This window comes from Suncus etruscus, chromosome 8 (genome assembly GCF_024139225.1).
Source record: "Suncus etruscus isolate mSunEtr1 chromosome 8, mSunEtr1.pri.cur, whole genome shotgun sequence".
Lineage (NCBI taxonomy): Eukaryota > Metazoa > Chordata > Mammalia > Eulipotyphla > Soricidae > Suncus > Suncus etruscus.
Window position 1 is genome coordinate 14,153,686 of NC_064855.1, and position 21,336 is coordinate 14,175,021.

At 55.3% G+C, this 21,336-nt stretch overlaps 1 protein-coding gene across 1 annotated transcript; it reads right to left on the reverse strand.

Annotated features, from left to right (window-relative positions):
• Nucleotides 1–6,383: 6,383 nt before the first annotated feature.
• OAF (out at first homolog) lies at nucleotides 6,384–19,673 on the reverse strand. Its single transcript, XM_049777970.1, has 4 exons — nucleotides 18,936–19,673; nucleotides 9,658–9,792; nucleotides 7,866–8,046; nucleotides 6,384–6,878 (listed from the first exon to the last, which is right to left on the reverse strand). Exons 1-4 carry the CDS (start codon nucleotides 19,206–19,208, stop codon nucleotides 6,613–6,615), a joined length of 855 nt encoding a protein of 284 aa, XP_049633927.1. The 5' UTR covers nucleotides 19,209–19,673; the 3' UTR covers nucleotides 6,384–6,612.
• Nucleotides 19,674–21,336: the final 1,663 nt, after the last annotated feature.

Sequence of the window (21,336 nt, forward strand, 5' to 3'; positions counted from 1 at the left end):
GACAAATAAATTCATGCCTGTTCCCGGACTGAACAACAGGAAAAGGCTTGTGGGGGCAGAAGAAATCCAAACCCAGAATTGGGCCCTTTCCCAGGACACGTCCAGCCTGTCCCTCCTCCTGTCCTGGCTGGTCCTTACTCTAAAAGCCACTTTTCATGTTCCTGTCACCCAAGGGCTGGGCATGAGCAGAGAGGTGGCACTCTGCTCAGTACTCGGTGCTCTGGCCACCTCTCAGGCCTGTGGCACTTTGTCTTCCGGAGTTTGGACAGGGTTTCAGGTGCCTCCACTTCCCAGGGGTCACCCAGCTCCAGGTTAGTATTCACGAGTTCTGGGGAGCACTTTCTGGGTATGAACCCTCTGGCACAGAGGTAGTACCAGGAAGGTTCTGAGTTGGAAGCAGACACAGCTTTGGGTTCCAGAGCTAGTGTGGGCGAAGGGCAGGGGGAGCACAGAAGGAGTGGGGGAGAGAGTATGGGAGGGGCAAAGGGCTGGTACTCCCTCATTCATTCATTCATTTATGCCACAGATACTGACGGGGACTTCCGGTAATCTTTAGGAAGACCATACCAGAAGGTTACCTTTCATGCCAACAGCACTGAGCTAGATCAGGCAGCTGGGAGGAGGCTGAGATGACATTCAAGGTATTGAAGGTATGTTGATGCTGTTCACGGGAGGGACCAGAGGTCCTCCAGGGCGGGATGGGCCCTGGATGCTAAAGAGTCAAAATTCCCCCATCTCCTTTTCCTCCCCTCTGCCCCCCAACACACACACACACACACACACACACACACACACACACACACACACACACACATGTTCCTCAAAAACGCAGGTGGGTTTGGGGCTCTGAAAAAAAGGACAGGAGGGACCCTATCGACTCCTCTCTCTCTGGTCCTCTTGATCATTTTGTTGAGATGAATTGGAAATGGGGGCTACCAAAGCCACCTGTAACCCTTCTCCAAGCAGAAAAAAGTGCCTACCCCTGGGTCTATATTGGCGCTTACCTGGGAGAGGAAAAACAGTGACAGGAAGAGACACGGGGGTTGCCTGGAGCTGGGAAAGGAACAGAGGCCAGAAGGACCAAAAAGAAGCAACGACAGGAAATTTCATTGCCTTTGGACATCCATCAAAGAGCCCTATGCAAATGGAATGCAAATGCAATGCAAATATCAGTCTTGTCTTCTTCACTCCCACCCTCTCCTAACCGCTGGAAGACTTTTTCCAAGAGTAGCCAGTCTTACCCCAGATGGCCCCCAAACTGCTAACAATTCAGCCCCTTCTACAGATGAGGGCCCTCTTCTGCTTCCGTGGGTGCACCCCAAAAAAGTCCCTGGCTTGAGTGTCTGCTCTATCAAGCTGTCGACAGCTTTTGCTACAAACACCAACTCTTGGTCCCTTTGCATCCACACTGCTGGGAACAGTCAAAAGGGTGCAGAAGGTGCTGGGGTGGTGGGGCAAGGGGACAAAGACACTCCCCCAGATAGGACCCTTGCTTCCTTCTTGGCCACAGGCCCATAACTCATTCTCATTTCCTGTGCTGTCAGCGGGATTGAGTTGTCAGGCCTGGAAGAAGGGCGGAGAGCCGGGTGCGCTGGAAACCCACCAAGGAACAAGTCCCTTCTAGCTGCTCCTGTCTGCCAGGTGAGCTGTAGGGCTGTAGGGTGAGCGTGGGGCGCAGGGTGGGGTCGGCGCCCTGCCTTGGGGCGACTGGGAAAGGGATCTTAATGCGCAGGCTCCCTGAAAGGGCAGATGGGGAGCGGATGGAGGCCCTTTCAGGAACTTCCAGGATTGTTTGAATGTCACAGACATGTCCATGTGGTGGTGTGACTGCAGCAAGATGCTGTACAAAAGAGAGGACAGAATCCTGGCTCTGGGGTTCCCTGGAAGCCCAGAGAATGTCCCTCCTGGATAGGGGGACCTCGGGAGTCAGAAAGGACAGTTGCTTCCAGCTATGTGGTCCCTACTACATAGCACTCCAGCCCTGGACACTTGGCCGCACTTTGGAGTGAGCTGACCACTGGTTGATACCACCCTAAAAAATGATAGAGGAAAATATTAGAACAGTGAAGCCACTCAGCCTTCTGATAAACTTGGTGCACCTTAAAGCCACCAGGAAGCGGGGTCCAGCATCTGGAATTAGGCAGGAGCAGCAGCGGAAGCCACTTTGGACATCCTAGGCTGAACAACCCAGGCTGCAAACTTGAGCCGCTAGCGGAGACCAAGTCTAAGCCCAGCGCGCCCTCTCGCGGTGATAGCGGGTATGACCCCGCGCTGAGAGCCTTGGCCTGGCCGCCTGTATAGCTCCAGTTGCAGATACTGGGTTTTAATGTAAGATACGTGTCTTTTTTTCTCACTCTTGCTATTTTAAACGAACTTCCTCATAGAACCCTATCTGGACTCAGGGTACAACAAGAGTCCCAGAGCTGGTCCATCTGTCTGTCTGTCTTGCCAATGGACAGCCCTGCTCTCTCCCACATTACCCTCCTCAGCTACGGAGACACTTGCCAATCTAACTCCTACACCTAACAGGACAAGTATCTGGCCACCCTCAATTTTTTTTTAAGTTTTCTTTTGGTGTCATACACAGTGGCATTCGGGTTACTCCTGGTTCTGCACTCAGGAACCACTTCTGGCAGGCTCCAGGAATCCTATGGGGTGCTGGGGCTCAAGCCCAGGTCAGCGGAGTACAAGGCAAATGCCCTCCCTGCTGTGCTATCTCTTTGGCCCCAGCCATCCTCAATTTAGAGAACTTTAGGGGTATCCTTTGGAGCAGTGCAAGGCAAGAATGAGACCAGACTCAGGAAGCTCACAGGGAGGGGGGACACCTGGGGACCCCTCATTAGACTCCAGGTCCTCACCCCACAACAGGATTTGAGGGTGGCCTGGGGGGGGGGAAAGGGGGGTACATCTGATCAGCAGCAGGAGGAGGTGTTAGGGACAAAGGGGCAGGAGCTCAGAGGGTGCAAGAGACAGGCTGGGAGGGATAGCAGGGTCAGGCAGGTGGGGACCCACAGGGGATGATGGTGGGTGGGAGAAACTGGGCCTTCTGGTGTGGATGTCAGCCCAGTCCTGGGGCCTCATGCCTCAGGGGAATCTGACCACAATGAACAAGGAGGATCAGGCAGGTGAAGAGAACCATGGCCTTGAATGGTTTGTAAGTTTAGGATTTTATCCATTTATCATGGAATCGTGTGTGTGTGTGTGTGTGTGTGTGTGTGTGTGTGTGTGTGTGTGTGTGTGTGTGTATGTATGTTACCAAGGATGGAATTCATAGTATCAAACATCCAAACCATGTGCTTAGCCACCCAGTCATATCCCTAGACTTTGATCTTTTTGTTGTCATTTTTTTTTAGCCCTCACCCCACAGCGCTCAGGGGTTACTCCTGACTCTGTGCTCAGAAATTACTCCTGGCAGGGCCAGAGAGATAGCATGGAGGTAAGGCATTTGCCTTGCATGCAGAAGGTTGGTGGTTCGAATCCCAGCATTCTACATGGTCCCCCAAGCCTGCCAGGAGCAATTTCTGAGTGTAGAGCCAGGAGTGCTGCCAGATGTGACCCCCCAAAAAAAAAAACAAAACAAAACAGGGGACCATATGGGATTCCAAGGATCAAACCTGGGCTGACCACCTGCAAGGCAAACACCTTCCCCAAAGTACTATCACTCCAGCCCTATATCTTTTTGTTTGTTGGCTCTGTGTTCAGAAATTGGCCCTGGCAGGCTTGGGGGACCATATGGGATGCTGGGAATCGAACCAAGGTTGGTCCCGGATTGGCCACGTGCAAGGCAAAAGCCCTACCATTGCGCTATTATTTTAGAAGTAAAAGCTCTCGGGAGCGGGGCCAGAGAGATAGCATGAAGGTAAGGCGTTTACCTTTCATGCAGAAGGTCATCAGTTCAAATTCCGGCGTCCCATATGGTCCCCCGTGCCTGCCAGGAGCGATTTCTGAGCACGGAGCCAGGAAAAACCCCTGAGCACTGCCGGGTGTGACCCAAAAACCACAAAAACAAAACAACCCAAAAGCTCTCTGGAGCTAGAGCAATAGCTCAACAATAGGGCATTTGCCTTGCATGCAGCTAACTTTGGACAGACCTCAGTTCAATCCTAGGCATCCCATATGGTCCCCGAGCCTACTAGGAGTGATTTCTGAGTGCATAGCCAGGAGTAACCCCTGAGCATCACTGAGGTGGGGCCCAAAAACCAAAAAATAAAAAGAAATAAAAGCTAGTTGTCACTGCCCCCTGGGGTCCTGATATGACATGCTGAAATGACATCTCTGAGCTCAGCTCTTCACAGCCCCAGGATGGGGTCCCAGATGTCAGACCCCCCTGAGGCTTTGCACAGGTGGTGGCCCCAGATCAGGGACTTGTAGCTTCACACGTGTCAGGTGGACACGTGGCAGGCCCCTCAATATGCTCCTCAGATAAGATGGAAATTTTCTCAGGCCCTACAAGGAGTGGAGGAGACAGTATAAGAAGGAAGTGGGGAGCTGGAAGATCCCCCTGGTCGCCCAGAGTCAGAGGCCTGCCCCTCCAGCAGTAGGCTCAGATCCAGACAGGCCCTGTGGGGATGCCCAGCACTTCCTGGGAAGGAGCTGCACCACTGTCCCCCAGGGGGCCTCTCCCACCAAGCCCATGGCTTGGCTCTGTGTGGTCTGCACAGACCTCTCTGCCCCTCCCAGCAGCAGGGCTGAGGTCCCAGGTTAGCCCATTTGGTTCATGGAGAGCATGAAGATGGGTTGTATATATGAATGTAACCGTGTGACTGAGTTGTTTTTTTATTTTTTTGGTTTTTGGGTCACACCCGGCAGCGCTCAGGGGTTACTCCTGGCTCTATGCTCAGAAATCGCTCCTGGCAGGCTCGGGGGACCATATGGGATGCCAGGATTCGAACTACCATTCTTCCACATGCAAGGCAAACGCTTTACCTCCATGCTCTCTCTCTGGCCCCTGAGTTGTTTATGTCGCTGTGTGTGACTGAGCTGTGTGTGAATGTTTGTGAGTTGTGTGGCTGTGTTGACTGAGTGTTCAGAGCCTGCCCTGAGTGCCTTGCTCCAGGGTACAGGCAGGTGGGGAAAAGGACACACACAGGACCCCATCCCCTAGTGATGTGGTTCCCCCAGGCCTCACAATGTTAGGCAGATGCTGGGGGCCTGACCATGGGGAGAACAGTTGGGGTCTCTGGGAGGGCGAAAGAGTACATGAGGGAGGCTAGGCTGTCTTTCTCAAGACTGATGACTCTGGACTGAGGGCCTGATGGAGGGGCTAAGGGCCTGCCCACCCCCCCACACCTGTCAGGAGCTGGGGCTATTTCGGGGGTTAGGATCCAGCACAGCTGCTTAAAAAGGGCCCAGTACAGTCGGATCATGGGAAACAAACAGCCTTGGCCCAGCCATCTGGCCCAGCTGGTACCCAAATTTGTCCCCACAAGAGCCTATTTTTGGGGTGCAGGGCTGCCTGTTTAGGGCCAGAGCAGCAGTCAGGGACCTGGCCCCAAGAGTCCCTTATCTCTCCAAAGTTTTGTAGGACAAATCTGCCACTTGTACTTGTGTCTCAACCTTAAAGGGAGGTTCTCTGTGGTAACTCGGCCACCCTCCTCCCTGCCTTCCTTCCTAACCACCTGCTCTAATCTTCCACCTTTCAGCCTCAGTACAAACCCCCCTCATCTGGGCCCTGGTTTCCCCCACTGATGCACAACCCCTCCAAGAAGTCCTCTGGCACCACTGCACCTTTAGATTGGTTTCAGACTAAACATGGTTTCATCTAGGGGCTGCACCCAGCCATGCTCAGGCTCTATGCCAGGCCTAGTCTGAGGTGCCAGGAGAGACTCACAAAGCTGGAGCAGCAGCATACGGTAGCCCCAGGTTCCATTCCCAACTCCCCCTAAGCCCCATGCTAGGAGCATCCCTGAGACAAATATAAAATGTCCAATTCTCCCACTTGGGGCTCCCTCGGGGTGGAAATACTTCTCCTGCCACCAGGGGGCATCATCTGCCTTAAATTCTTCTGGAACTTCCAGGAGTCGGCTGGCAGGTACAAACGTAAACTTTTATTTCTGGTACAAACGATAAATACTTTGCATTTTAAAAAATCTGGAATTCAAGTTTTCCTCATACTTCATATTTCCTCCCCCCCCAGCCCTGAACCTTACAGAAACGTGTTTGGGGGAGTTGACGCCTCAGGGGGCAGCACTGTGGATCTGAAAGGCACTTTGGCAGTTTGGGGTGTGGGAGTCAGGGGTGGGGAGGCTGTGGCACCGAAAAGAAGCCCCACAATGGGGCTGGGGCATCAGACCCTGCGGATACACCTCTGGGGGCCATGTGCCCGCCTTGCTGGACAGCACCAGCTCACCCCAGATTTGAGGTGGTGGACTGGTGACTCCCAGTGCCTTTTCAAGCTTCCCGACTTCAGAGTCGAGAAAAATCCCGGGTCACATCCGGTTGTTTATATACAGGATTAGACTTCGGGGAGATGCTGCAGAGAAGGGGAGTTGAGGGGCTCCCCACTCTGCCCCAGGTGAAAGGCACAAGGGTGCTGGAGGGGCCTGCGGGGCTTCATGCTGTGTCCCAGTCTCTGTGAGCCCAGAATTGCTGAGGAAGGCAGCAGGCCAGAGCTTAGGGGTCCTCGTCCCAGAGGCAGAGCTGTCGCTGCAAGGCGGGAAAGCTGAAGCTGTAGCTCTTCCCGCAGCTGCGGATTCCGCACTTGTAGGGCGACGCGCGGTCCCGGCTGTGGCAGTACTTGAGCACACAGGGGTACCAGGGCAGGCTCAGGCCGAAGCGACAAACACAGGCCTTCCCACGGTCCCCCACCTGCCCGCAGCGGGGTGCCAGCAGGGGCTGCGGCACCTCGGGCAGGGCCTGGAACACGGAGCCATCTACACCTGCAAAGACAAGAAGCAGGGACATCAGCCTAGCAGGACACTTGGACAGGAGATGTGCAGGTCTGAGGCTCCAGGCAGTGTCTTGGGGGCCAGGGACCGAGCATGCAGCACCCCCAGTACAGCAGCCCTCAAGGCTAAGTCCTGAGGAATCCTGAGTGCTCCCCCATGGGCTGTGAAGCCTTCACAGGCTCAAAAAATGAAACATTCACACGGGGCCAAGAGACACAGCTCGGGGATTAGAGTACCAGCAGCATAGACGGGAACACAGGATCAATCCACCCCATGACCTGGGTGGCCGAGCTCCACCGGGATGACCCCATAAGGGCAAAAACAATACAGAGGGGAGAAACCTGGGGATAAGAAGGTCCCAAGGAGGCTGGGTGGAATGCTGCGGAACCAGGGAGGTTCCTGGGAGAGGCTGGCCTGGCCCCAATCTGGGAAGCTTTGAAGGACATAAGCACAGCAAAAACTCAGACCCTAGGGGCCAGAGAGATAGCATGGAGGTAAGGCATTTTCTTTGCATGCAGAAGGACAGTAGTTCGAATCCCAGCATCCCATATGGTCCCACGAGCCTGCCAGGAGTGATTTCTGAGCGTAAAACCAGGGGTAACCCTTGAGCACTGCTGGATGTGTCCCCAAAAACAAACAAACAAATTCAGACCCTAGAGGCAGCTAGGAATGTTGCCAGGAAGAAGGGATTGTCCTGTCTGGCCAGTGGCAGAAGGACCAATGCCATCAGATACTCATAGGGACATCAGTCACTGCTTCTGCATTTCCTCCCAGGGCAGGAACAAGGTGGGGGCTGCAGGGACCCTCCCTCTCAGGAGCCTGGCAGAGTCACAGCAATGAGACCCCACCAGGGAGAGGTCCTTCCCTCCTTGCCCTCTGACTTGAAGAGTCACACAAGTGTCCTCCTCTAGGAAGCCTTCCCTGTCCAGCCCCGAGCTGTGAGGACCCAGCAGCCGCAGAGATCCCCCGAAGGCTGACCTTGCTGCAGCCAGAACCGCACATCCTCTTGGCGGGTGTAGATGGCATCGGCGGCCTCAGCACACACATTGCGGAGATGGGGGCTCAGCAATGCCCCCCGGCTGAAGTTGACAGCCATGTCCATATGCAGATGCTCGGGGGCCCGCACCTCCTCAGCCTGCCTTACAGCCCGTGGATTTTTCTGTAGCAAAAACAAACAGATATATTTGTCACTCCTACTGACTGGCCATGAGGGGTGAGGGGTTCGTTGGGCAGCTGGGGTCAGGGAGCTTCTGTTCTGGCTCAGGATCCAGATGTCAGACCCAGGCTCCAGGCAGACAGGCATACACTTGGGGTGTGGTCAAGCCTGCCCAACCAGCCCTACCCAGAATTGCAGAATGAAAAGACCTGTTAGGGGCTAGCAGTACAGGGCTAGCTCTCTGGGAAATAAGCCCTGGTACCAGGCCAGCCCAGCGGTGGTCTAGAGCCTTCTTCCACAGGGAAAGAGATAAACAGTTTCCACCTTCTGCACCCAGGGGTGGTGGGTGAGGGACGCTGAACCAGGGGACTCAGGAGAGACTGTGGGAGGCGAGGGTCCCTCTGAAAAGGAAGGAGCAGCTCCCCATGATGAGATGCTTTGAAACTATAGCAAACACGTCCCTGCATCCTTTTTGTTTGTTTGGGGCCACATCCAGCACTGTTCAGGGGTTACTCCTGGCTCTGTGCTCAGAAATCACTCCTGGCAGGCTCAGAGAACCATATGGGATGTAGCGGATTGATCTGGGGACAGCCACATGCAAGGCAAGCACCCTATCCAGTGTGCTATCATTTTGGCTCCCTCTTTTAATAGCAGCCACCCCACCCCATGGTGCTGGAGGGGCCCACGCCTCTCTCTTGGGGCACTCTGCTCAGTGATGGCGTGGTATGGGACCTGGACTTCAGTCACCCCAGGATCCCTGGACTCAGGACCTCACATGGACCTGTCATGTGCTCCACACGTAAACCCTCGCCCTGGTCCCCACTGACTTTTTCATTTGTGAGTGTGTTTGGCCCAGTTCTGAGCTCAAGATTTGCTTCTGGCCTGCTGGGGGGGTGAACCCAGGTGGGAAGTACACAGGGTGAGACCCTTACCCCTGCATAGGCTAAGTCCTGGCCCTCAGTTCTTAATTGATGCTGCAGGAGGAACATGGGTGCTGTGAGACCAGGCAGGGAGCCCCATGACCCAGACAGGAACAGGCAGAGGGCAGCAGGCCTGAGGGCCCTGGGGGAAGCTGGAAGTGGGGTGTGGTAAAATGGTCAGCTCAGTGAGGGGTCAGGCTTTGAGAGGGGAGCGTAGATTTGACCTGGAGATAACAGGACAAGATAACAGAGCACTGGGGTCCAGGGAAGAACTGAGGGGTGAGGGGTACGAGGGTAAGGGGCATGAAGGTGAGGGGTGGCAGGGGTGAGGGGTACAAGGAGGAAGGGTAAAGAGTGTAGGTATAGGGGGCCAGAGAGATAGCATGGAAATAAGGCATTTGCCTTGCATGCAGAAGGACAGTGGTTTGAATCCTGGCATCCCATATGATCCCCTGTGCTTGCCAGGGGCGACTTCTGAGCATAGAGCCAGGAGTAACCCCGGAGCGCTGCTGGGTGTGACCCCCAAAACCAAACCAAACCAAACAAAAGAGTGTAGGTATAAGGGGTGAGGGTGAGAGGCAGAGGTGTTCGAAGTGCAGGGACTGTGAGGTGAGGAGCAGAGGGGGTGAGGGGCATGGGAACGTGGGGTGCAGGGGTGATGGGCACAGGAACATGGGGGGTAGAGAGGTCCCACCTGGCGGAGCTTGGCCATGGCCTCGCTGGGGATGATGTCATTTCGGTGCAGCCTGGTGACGAAGCACAGCGCTTGGAACTGGCTCTGCCCCTTTTCCAGCTCCCCTAGGATCAGGGCCCTGAAGATCTTCACCTCCTGCAGGAGAGGGAAGGGGGTCAGGGAGGCTGGGGAGCAGAGTCCCCCAGAGTATTCTTAGGAGCAGAACCCGGGGGGTATTAGTGTTTGTGCTCTCTGTCTCTGTCTCTCTTGCATCCTTAAGAGCAGAGCCTGGGAAGACTAGTTGGTTCTCTCTCTCCTTCTCTCTTTCTCTAGTCTGTTTCTCTCTCATTCATTCTCTCCCCCCCCCTCTCATTCTCTCCCTCTCTAGTTTGTTCGTTCTCTCTCTCTCTCTGTCTCTCTCTGTCTCTCTCTCTCTCTCTCTCTCTCTCTCTCTTTCTCTCTCATGTGTGGGTGTGCTCAGGGTTCTGTGCTCAAGAATTACTCCGGCAAGCTTGGGGATCATCTGTGATGCTAGGAATTGAACCGGGGTTGGCCACATGCAAGGCAAATGCCCTCCCCATGATTATCGTTCTGTCCCCAAGTCCCCATCCTCACTGTCCCTCCATCATAAGTTCACATGGTCCTTGCCCACAATACACTGACCAGTGGAAGCTTCCGGATGGGTGAAGGACCACAGCTGGGCACCTCGTTATTGGATTACAGTGAATGAGGTGGGAACACATGGCCATGGAGTGGGATGCCCTCCCCGTAAGGCCCTGAGAACTTGTGTCCCCACACTGAGAGGCTGACAACTCTAAATCTCCCCTAGAGTCCCCTGACCCCAAACTGCTCTTCCCGCCAGATCCCCATAGTCCTGCCCCACGTTAGGGGTCAGCCTTGTTCATGCTCCTCAGGGCTCTGGCTTCACCATGGAGGGCCCAGATTCCCTGGGGGACTTGGTATTACAGTGCTCTGCAAGTTAGTCCTGCCCTTGGCTCCCCCAACTCCAAAGTGAATCAGCCAACAGCTCCTGAATGAGCTTGGGGATAACAGTGGGTACACCAAAAGATCCAGAAAGCTAGATGGGAGCTAAAGAGATCCTGGCCCAGGGGATCACAAATGAACTGAAACCCAGCCCCCAAACTCTGCCTCCCAAGGACCACTCACTTCCTGTGACTTCTTACTTCCTATAATCCCTCACTTCCAGTGACCCCTATTAGTTCCTGTGACCCCCTGTACTTCCTCACTTCCTGTAACTCCCATTGCTTCCTGTGACCTTAGCATTTTGTGATCCTCTTATTTCCCATGACCCCCTTCCATTTCCTGTGACCTTCTCACTTCCTGTGACTGGGACCAGCCAGGTCTAGGTTGCAGGCCAAGGAAGGAGAACTCCATCCTGTTCCAGGGTGTGCAGAAGTGGCCCAACTATGAAGGTAGGGACTTGACCCCAAATTTCCCCTCATGGGAACCATAGACAGGAGCCCCACCCATCCCGGGGACATTATAAGGAATATCAATAGCTTCATCTCTAGAACATTTCCTAAACTACTCCCAAACCACACGCGGTGGAGGGGCTCGGGGTGTCCAAGAACCAATACCAACTATTTTGTGTGGTTTGGGTTTGGAGCTAAACCCAGTGGTGCTCAGGGACTACTCCTCGCTCTGCACTCAGGGATCATTCTTGGCATGCTTAGGGTTCCATTATGGGGTGCTAGGAATCAAATCTAGCTCGGCTACTTGCAAGGCAAACACTGTCCCTGATGTACTATTGCTTTAGCCCCAGTTTCGGCACTCCTTCAGGTGCACCTACCTGTGCTGCTCAGACCATGAGGAGTGAAGATGGCACAGTCTACTCATACCCCTGAACTAGCCTCCTGCCCCACCACAAGCCTCCATGCATGAAGAGGAAACACCTGAGTTTCTGCACCAGATCAGGGACTGACCCGGATGTTTAAAGGTTCCCTGCCACTAGTCATTGGGTCAAGGTGTCAATGACAATGGCTGGAGGCCACAAAAATGTCAGCTTCCCGGACAGAGGGATGAGACATTCTCACAAAGGCAGCCACACCCTGGTGGACACTCAGAAGTAGAGGTAACAAATCACTGTCCACTTAAAGGGAGCTGAGTCCATTTAACGGTGGGGGGTGAGGGTGGGTGGGAAGTGAGGTCTATCCGACGCAACTAAAGAGCAGAGAGGGGAGTGTCTCTGCCTTTCTGGGTTTGCAGAGAGGGCTGCTCCCAGCATGGGCTGGGCTTGGGGGGGGGGGCGCTCCCAGGGGGGGCTGAGGATCAAACCAGTACAGGAACATGTGTTCTGACCATTGGACAATCTCTAGTCCTTTGAGCCGGGCTCTCCCCACTGCAGTCCTCTGCAGGCTTAGGTTATAATGATGGGGCTGGATAGACCATGGTTCTTGGTGGGGGCCACATCTTCCGGTCATGGCACAGGCCTGACATAATTATAGCTGAATCTCTTTCGTGGTGCCCAGCAGAAGTGCAGGATGCCACTTGGAGCAGGGAGGTGGCCCCAGGAGTCAAACTTGAGTCCTCTGGGTATGTTCTGTCCCTGACGTTGGAGCTTCCGGTTTCTGTTTTTGTTTTGGGGCCACACCTGGCAGTGCTCAGGTGTTACTCCTAGCAGTGCTCAAGGAATCATAAGGAATACTGGGGGTGGAACCTGGGTTGGCTGCATGGAAGGCAAATGCCCTCCCGCTTAGATATTGTATTTTAATACAGGCAGTCCAGTTGAAAGGCCTGAGCTTACTCACAGTGCTCGCTGCCACCTGGCTTACTCTGGAACTGAAAGCCGAGCTAAATAACCAGCTGTTCTATTAGAAACACTGAGACCTGCCCATGTCCCCATTGGGGTCAGTGGTTTGAGTGCAGAAGCCGAAGCCCTTTCTCCAGAAAACCACATTCCACCTGCTGGTCGTGGGGAGGATGTGGGAGCCCAGCTTCTGGATCCTCAAACCCTGCTCACCCATCTTTCACCCCTCCCGTTCTCATTCCCAGGGGCCCCATCCCCGCTTGCAGGGGTCCTGTCCTCTTACCCAATTTCGGGAATAAACAGGGCTGTCCTCCCTCCCAGGGATCCATCCTCACTCCCAGGGCCCCATTCTCCTTTCCAGGGACCCTGTCCTCTTCCCCAATTTCAGATTAGGGGGCGAGGCTAGAGAGATAGCATGGAGGTAGGGCATTTGCCTTGCATACAGAAGGACAGTGGTTTGAATTCCAGCATCTCATATGGTCCCCTGAGCCTGCCAGGAGCAATTTCAGAGCATAGGGCTAGGAGTAACCCCTGAGCACTGTGGGTGTGACCCCCCAAAAAAAGACTAGGGGAAGAATAATGCCTAGATTATTAATAATGTTAGCAATATTATCATTATATTAATGTTTAATTGTTCTTAATTTATTATTAAAGAATATTAAGAATTATTAGAAAAATCAAACGATGTAATAATAAATAATAATAAGAATAGAGCTGCCCATTAGTCTCCTGGAATGATGCCCATGGGCATGGCTGACACCCAAGGCAGAGGGACTGTGACGAGGGTTGGCGGTCAAAACTCCCTACACCGGATGTTTCTGGAAGATTCCACTCGTGAGTTCTGGAACAGGCTCCAGGAAGAAGCACAGGGCCGAAACCTGAGCCTTGCTGGGTCATTGCTCAAGCAGCACTGGTGGTGCACGTGGCGTTCTTGGCCCTGCCATGTGTCCCATCAGCCCCCAGGCTGGGCCCTGGCATGGGCAGTGGAGGTCTGGCCTGACTGCTGCGGTGACCTTGGGGAACACGTATGTAGCCCCTGGCCATGATGGGCTCAGGGGTTAGCTATGGGCAGGCCCCAGGCTGGCTGTGACCAGGGCTTGTGCCTAAAGTCAGATCCCTGGGTCCTTCTGAGGCTAGGGAGGTATACCAGCGGTGTTTGAGGGCCACTATGGCAGTGCTCAGGGCTCCTACCTATGGGTCTGGCAGCAGGGCTTCCCCATGTTGAAGTCTGTGCTGTAGCAGCTGGTGTCCCACACCCCACACAGAAGAACACCTCTCTGTTTCCCAGAGGATGAAGATGTAGAATTTTACTCCACTTTCCTCAGTTTCCCTGACTGTACCAGGAGAAAACAAGGGGCAGCTAGGCCTTGTTACAAGGCCGTCTTACTCCTGTTCCTACCCCTCTGCCTGATTCTTGAAACTCTTCCAGCCTCATCAGGAAGCTTCCTTCTCCCTGCACTGCTCTGGGGTGTCTGGGCCGGCCCCTGTGTCCCCACGGCACTGTGGGTCCTGCCCTCCATCAAAGGCCAAGACCACCCTGTGCATTCCTCACAGGCCTCCATCGCTCCCCTCCTCAGCTCTCCCCCAAGGAAAGCATGCTGCCCCCCTGCCGCATGCCTCCACCTCAGCCTCAGGCCCAGTCTGCCCCCCAGTTCCTCCACTGCACCACACATGCCAACAGTTCCCCTGCTCCTCATTCCTCCTCAAGACACCCTTGAAATCTCTCACACATGCATTGCCCCTCATGGGCCCCCACACCACCCCCTTCCTCGGCCCCAAAATGGCTGTAGGGACCAACTCTTCCGAACCTCTCATGGGGGCAGCTGGGGATCCTGCCTCCAGGCTCCTCCGAAAGCAGAGCCCCCACCCCTGTTCTCACAGGAGTCTTGGCCACCCTCCCTGCCATCTTGTCTTTACCCGAGCACCTGATGGAGAGCCCAGGCTGGGCCAATCTAAATATTTATCCTCCACTTCAGGCTGGGGGCTCCATGGCAGGGAAGGAGCATGCCTCTATGGGATTGCAGCCCAAAGTGGGAGCTGTGTGCCCTGGGCATTGTGGGGTACCCATGGTGGTACAAGGGAGTCACCCCGAGCCAGGCCAAGTCCATGACCAGGAGGTCACATCATTACCAGAGGCCGGAGAGAGGGACAGAGATCTTGTATCTGGCTTTTTTGCAATCTCAGTGAGAACAGGGCCTGGTCCCCAATAATCTAACACCCCAATGTTGTCAGCAGCCAGACTCAGAGGTTATGTCTGTCCTCCACCCACCTCCGGGAATAATATATGGCTTCCAGGCCCACATCCCCACTGTCCTACTCACTCACATGCCTGAGAAGGGGTCCCCTACTTTCACCCAGACCTGTACCCCCTAATCTCAGAGAAGACCCCTACAGTCTGGGCATGGAAGATGAGAACCAGAATGGGTCCTGGACCAGATGGAACCAATGGGGGGTTGAACAAACCAATAGGGGTAAGGGATGAAATGCAGGGAGGCTCCCCCAAATTCCTGTTCTTTCCTGGAACAAGCCAGTCTCTCCCAGTGGCACCCACCTGCAATCTGCTCCCCAACACCTCCCACCCACACAGCCTTACTACAGGAGCCAGACAGGTTCACACAGCCCCAAATCTCCCAGGATCTTCTTGGAACAGCAGTCCTAGGCGACCATCCCTGTCCCTCCACACTCCATTTTCTGGGCTGTCCCCACCACTCATGTAGATTCTGGGCCCACAACGTCCCCCACTTCCTTCAGAGCTACCTTAAGGGACCCCTTCAACCCCAGAGGTTTCTGCTTACCTGACCATCACTCAGCACCCCAGGGGGCCCTCCCCACCCCACTGCCCATGATGTAGCCACACGTAGCCCTGTCCTCTCTGGGCTGCCCCATCCGGGCCACATGGCTGCTGGGAATATGACTCACCTCTTCCCCAGCTTTAGGATACTCAGATACAAGGACAACAGGGAGGTTGGGGGGAAGGGAACAGATGGGGGCCCAGGCTGCATGCCCAAGGGCTTTGTGTGTAGACACCCTGAAAGGACATGCGGCAGGAGCAAAGGCTGGGGCGGGAGCAGGAATTGGTGGACTTGGTCTAAAGTCCACACACGGTGCAGACAGGCTGGGAGTTTGTTGGGGAAAGGCAAGCTCCAGGGGCCCTGCCTTCCTCCAGCAGTGAACCCTAATGTCCTCCTGGTGCCTTGCCCTGCCTGGCCTTGCTGTTCAACAAGTTCTGGGGACTACCGCAGGTACCAACATCCTATCCCCACAGCACTGCATATGGCCCTGGTGACCCCTGAACACAGTATTCTAAACCTGAATCTACTGTAGTGCTTGGCATTGGGCCATGGTCTCTGGGGATTTCATACATTTAAAGAGACCCCAGCCCCTTCCTGCCTTGTTTTGGCGTTACATATGGACCATGCTGAGGATTAAACTCAAGGGAGCCCTAAAGCACACCCAGGTGTGCGAGCCACTAGTTTTGGATGGTAGCACCACCCACTGGGCAGGGCCTCAATGCTGACGGAGGCCCCAGACCCTTGTCCTTTGCACTGGCCTCTGGGACCACTTCCCCACTCCATGGCAGCATTGGTGGGTGAGAACAGAACCCTAAATCAGAAGCTGCCAGATGGGCGTAAAGGAGGGCACAGGGGTTATCAGCATAGGTCAAGGATGGGTACTTCCTGCTCCAAAGGGCAAGTCTAACCAGTGAGACTGGGCCAGGGCAACTGGGCAAACACCAAATGTCTGCAGATATGGGTAGAGTGAGGAAAGCCGGGGCTCCCACCATTGTCAGGGGGTGACTGCACCCCCTCAAGGGCGAAGAAGGACACATTTGCTCCTTGCTGGAACTGGCAGGGCCTCAGCAGTCCTGAACACTGGCAAAGGAACGCAGTGGTGGAAACATCCCTGCTCATTCTTGTGGGTTTGTCCACAGTGCAGAGGGCATCTGGACATCCAGAGTGAAGAGCCACAGGGCTGGTCTCCCCCAACACCTCCTCCCACAGTTTCTGAGTTCTCTACAGAGTTCTGGTGTTTTGTGGAGCTTTTGCCCTCACTGGTCACTGTGCACCAAGCAGGGTCACACAGGGGCACCCTGAGATGGTCAGGGGCAAACGTGGCATTTCCAAGTGCACTGACAACTGCTTCTTCCCATCCTCCCCAAAGGGGTGCAGGGCACAGTGCTAAAGCTCATGCCCGGGGCCGCTTCCTCGTGACAAATCATGACTCCAAGACAGAACTCACTTCCTCGGAAATTGTGTCCCTGATGAAGAGCAAGGGTGGACCACTCTGTTGAAGGATTACCTGCCAGTTCAGATGAGTGAGGTTACCCTGCACCCCAGTTCCCGGACCCCACCCTACCCCAAGGCCGGCTGAGCTGGGAGCTGGTAAGGGAGAGCTCCAGGAGCTACTTCCTCCACTCCAGATGGAGTCCTGGCAGTGAAATGACAGTTTCGGGGTTCCAGGCTCTCCTGGAAATTTCTGGGCGCAGAAGGGGAAGGGGCTAACTCCAGTTCTCCCCACAGATGCCTCTTCCTGCATCCTGCTTCCATCTGGCCCCCACTGAGCAAAGAAATTATGCCCATGGGCCGGAGAGATAGCACAGCAGTAGGACGCTTGCCTTGCATGCGGCCAACCCAGAACCAGACAGTGGTTCGATTCCCAGCATCCCATATGGTCCCCCGTGCCTGCCAAGAGCGATTTCTGAGCGCAGAGCCAGGAGTAACCCCCGAGTGCCACTGCCGCCACCCCCAAGTGTGGAACCCCCCCCCCCAATTAAGCCCAGCAGCAGCTCAGAACCATAAAAGTTCAGCTTAGGGCTCAGAGTTATAGCACAATAGAGAGGGCTTTTGCCTTATATGAGGTCGACCTAGGTTACATTTTCAGCATTCCATATGGTCCCCTGAGCCTACCAGGAGTGATTTTTGAGTGCAGAACGAGGAGTAACCCCTGAGAACCACTTGGCCAAAAACAAAAAACAAAAAACAAAAAAAAACAACTGTCTATCAACCTGTCTCAGTCCTGGCTGGGTTGCAAGGCACTCAAAAGGACAGAATCTCTCTGCCAGTAGGCTGGTGATAGAGAAGTGGGCAAAGGGCAGGCCACTGGACAGGATGAGGTTTTTGTCCTTGGATTAACTCATTGAGGCCTTGCTGACAAAATGTCCTCAAGTTTGGATGGGCCGAAAGGAGAGGCCCTACTTTTTGGGTGGGCCACATTTGAAAGTGCTCAGGACCTACCTACTCCTGGCTCTGTGCCCAGGAATTACCCCCAGGCGGGTCCAGGGAAAGATGGGATGCTGAGGATGGAACCAGAATCAACCAAGTTCGAGGACCTGCTATCTCTTGGACCTGGGGTGTGAGGTCTGTCCTTAGCTCCCCTCTTTCCACACACACTCACTTGCCCCTACTTAAAGACCTTAGGCCTTATTGAGCAAGGGAAGGACAAACTGCACCCCAAAACCATAGACTCCTCTGGCCTTCTAGGAGAATGCCTTCCACCCCCATACCTGCTCCCCACTCCCCAGAATCCAACACCAATACCAGCACCCAACTCCTCACCAAACTCAAGTCAGGCTTTGCCCCTGGTCCTATGATAGGTTCACTGGTCCTCCCCCACCCCCCAGCTGCTTCTGCTTAAGGGGGAACAGAGAAACTAGGGGAGTTGTGAGTCCTAAGCCTCAACTCCCTCTCCAGCATGGCTGGGGCACAGCGGAACCTCACAGCTGTCTAGGCCCTGCTCCTGAGAATCATCAGCAAGAACCTCCAAGCTGCAGTGCCAGCCCTGGCATGCCAAGCCCACCTCCGGGGCACTAGGGAATCCCACAATCTGAACTCAGCTTCCAGCACAGCAGGAGAAGGGGATCCCCTCTCCTAGAATGAGGGGGTCTGTCTCATTTGAGGCTCTTCTCGGTTCCTTCTGAGACATGCTTCCACTTTTCAGACCAGAGAAGAGTTTAGGAGTGGAAGAAACCTCCCCCCACCACACACACACAACACAATTCTTCCCAGAAACCTCCCTTCCCCTGCCCAGCAGTAGACAGATGTGCCCACTCCAAGATATCAGAATGGGGGCCCTAGCGCCCTAGACAGGGTCTAAAGATGGACAGTCCCTTGTCCCAGAACACATGGCAGAACCCATAACCGCTAGATCAGGGAAATGACTCCCCAGAGGGCGAGAAATTCTTCAAAGCTCCAGGGAAGGGAGCACTCACTTATGGGCAAGAGGAGGTGGCCAAGAGGTCAGAGGCTGGGGTGAAGATAGACTGATGGACAGAGGGCGAAGAGAAGGGGGTCCCTGGATGGGAGGGGAGGAGAGAGAGAGAGAGAGAGAGAGAGAGAGAGAGAGAGAGAGAGAGAGAGAGAGAGAGAGAGAGAGAGAGAGAGAGAGAGAGAGAGAGAGAGAGAGAGAGAGGAGAGACTGAAACATTGCGGACGACGTGGCCTCCCTCCCCGGCCACCAGCGAGGGGGACTCCCCAAGGCGGGGAGATAGGGGGTGCTCTCCAGCGGGTGGGCTGGAGGGGGGGCGCGGCCTCACCTTCTTGAAGTCGGCGGTGAAGGAGATGAGGGCGCCGTCGGGTTTGCGCAGCTCCAGGCTGATGCTGTCCGCGTCGCTGTCCGCCTGCAGGGTCTCCTCGGTCACCTGGCCGTCGGGCAGCCTCACGCGGACCCGCAGCTCGGCGGGCGCCCCGGACCCCGCAGCCAGGGCGCGGGGCGACCCTCGCAGCGGCCAAGAGCAGAGCAGCAGCAGCAGCAGTAGCAGCAGCGCGGGGGGCGCCGTGGGGACCCCGCAGAGGCCGGATCGGGGCATCCCCGGGCGGCCCAGACTGCGGAGCGCCCGTGCGTAATTGCGCGCGGGGCCGGGACGCGCGCAACAACCAAAAGTTCTCTCCAAGTGGCGGGCGGGCGCGCTCGGGGCGCACGGAGGGGGCTCCCCGCTACTCCCCACGCCCGGGCCCGGGCCGGATCAGCCCCCCGAGCGCCGGGCCGGGGCGAGCGCGCGTTTGGGCAGCAGCGCCCAGCCGCGCGCACCCCCGTGGGCACGGCGCACCCCGCGCCGCGGCCCCCAATTCCTGCGCTCCCCGACCCGCTTTTGCGCTTTTCATTCAATCCCACCCCCCGTCACTTCCTTCCGAAAACAGAAACCGAGACCTGCCTTAAAGAGACCGCGCACCTCTCGGGCCTTAAAGGGCCGGCGGCTCCCCCGCGCTGCGCCCCGGGGTGCGGGTTTTGGGGTCCCGTCTGGCAGGGGGGTTTGCAGGCCCGGCCCAGCGGCTTAGCGGGTGTCTCCCCGCTGCTGCGTCCCGGACAGGCGGTGTCAGAAGTTTAACTAACGCTCCCCGCAAAGCTCTTCCTCCCAGCAGGGGCGGGACGGACCGCTTCCCCCGCCCCCCCCCCCCCACTTTTTTTCTTTTTTTCTTTTTTTTCTTTTTTTCTTTTGGCTTGTTCTGGTGCCACGTGGATGAACTCATCCGGCTTTGCAGTTTTCTGGGGGGTTTTGCTGGGCCTTTTCGTTTCTCTGACACAGCGGATTTCTTCGGGCTGGGTTCAGAAGAGAGTCAGAACTCACTCCCAGGCACGCAAGCAAGCTTGCTGACACACCTGGAGGGCTTGAGGTCTTGAGAAGTGAGGATGTCTTTGGAGGTTTGGGGAACAACCCCCTGGGTGCTGGGGCAGCTTCTTTTGCAGGGCGCCTCCACACTTCCCTATTCAACCTACACACACACACACACACACACACACACACACACACACACACACACACACACACACACACTCTTTAGTCTCTCTCTCTCTGTCTCTCTCTCTCTGTCTCTCTCTGTCTCTCTCTGTCTCTCTCTCTGTCTCTCTGTCTCTCTCTCTGTCTCTCTCTCTCTGTCTCTCTGTCTCTGTCTCTGTCTCTGTCTCTGTCTCTGTCTCTGTCTCTCTCTCTCTCTCTCTCTCTCTCTCTCTCTCTCTCTCTCATGGGTTGAGCAAATCCAGAGGCATGTCACTTCTCAGGACACTGGTGCTTGACCACAGGTGCTCCTCTAAAGCCCAGGGAAAAACATGACTGTCTTGTCTTGCACCCCCACAATAGATTGGTAGAAAGCTGCTGGGAGGTCAAGTGCTCCATGCATTGGACCTTTTCACAAGTCTCAGAGATGAGTCGAAGGGATTAAGACATGTTTTGTACACGGGAGTCCCATTTCCATTTCTGGCACCCGCATGGTCCTCTGAGTACCCTCTACAAGAAGCACCACGGATGTGGCCTCAGTCCTCCCAATTTGGGGACCCATTGTCTCCATATGTGTAAGCGGGGTAGTTGAAAAATGCAACCTCCTGGCAATCCCCTGGAGCTTGAAAACCTCTTGGCACTGGTGTGAACTTGGCGTTTGTCTTTATTCCAGTCTTTTTTCTTCCTCAAGGCAAATGGGGCATAAGCTCTGCAGGCCCCTTTTCACCTCAACTCGGGGAGCCCAGCACAGACGGCTTCTTATCAGGCACCCAGGCCCCAAGCCTGGCTGAGCAGATAGCCTTGAACTGCAGCTGGGCCAGGACTGCAAAGAGCTGCTCTTCTGCCCCCCACCCCCACCCCAGGGCCACTGCTCTGGCACTCACAGCCTAAATTTAGGACTGAAAGCTTCCAAAGATTAGCTAAGAAAGAGGCGAATCCAGAAGGAAAGGGTCTCCAAATTTGCCTGACAAAAGAGCTTCGAGGTGCTTGCTTAAAACCTAGCTAGCTAAAGTTTTAGCCTCTCTGATCCTGTGAGAAAAGAAGTGAGCATCCCGCCACCCAAGCCCCGCTACAAACAAATACACTTTTTAAAAAGAAACGGGAGTGGGTTTTTACCCCCCGAGTAATGTTCAGGCCTAGTGCTGCTCCTGGTCAGCAGTGCTGGGGGGCCTCCAGGACCTCTCTGGTGCTACCTTGGGGGAACCATGCAGTGCTGGAAACC

What these genes read in the sequence shown, in the direction of transcription:
- OAF (XM_049777970.1), bottom strand. Translation starts at nt 19,208, where the DNA reads ATGCCCCGATCCGGCCTCTGCGGGGTCCCCACGGCGCCCCCCGCGCTG. An exon ending in TCACCGCCGACTTCAAGAAG is followed by an intron (nt 9,793 to 18,935) that starts GTGAGGCCGCGC and finishes CCTCTCCTGCAG; the next exon opens with GAGGTGAAGATCTTCAGGGC. An exon ending in GCGGTTCTGGCTGCAGCAAG is followed by an intron (nt 6,879 to 7,865) that starts GTCAGCCTTCGG and finishes TTGTCTTTGCAG; the next exon opens with GTGTAGATGGCTCCGTGTTC.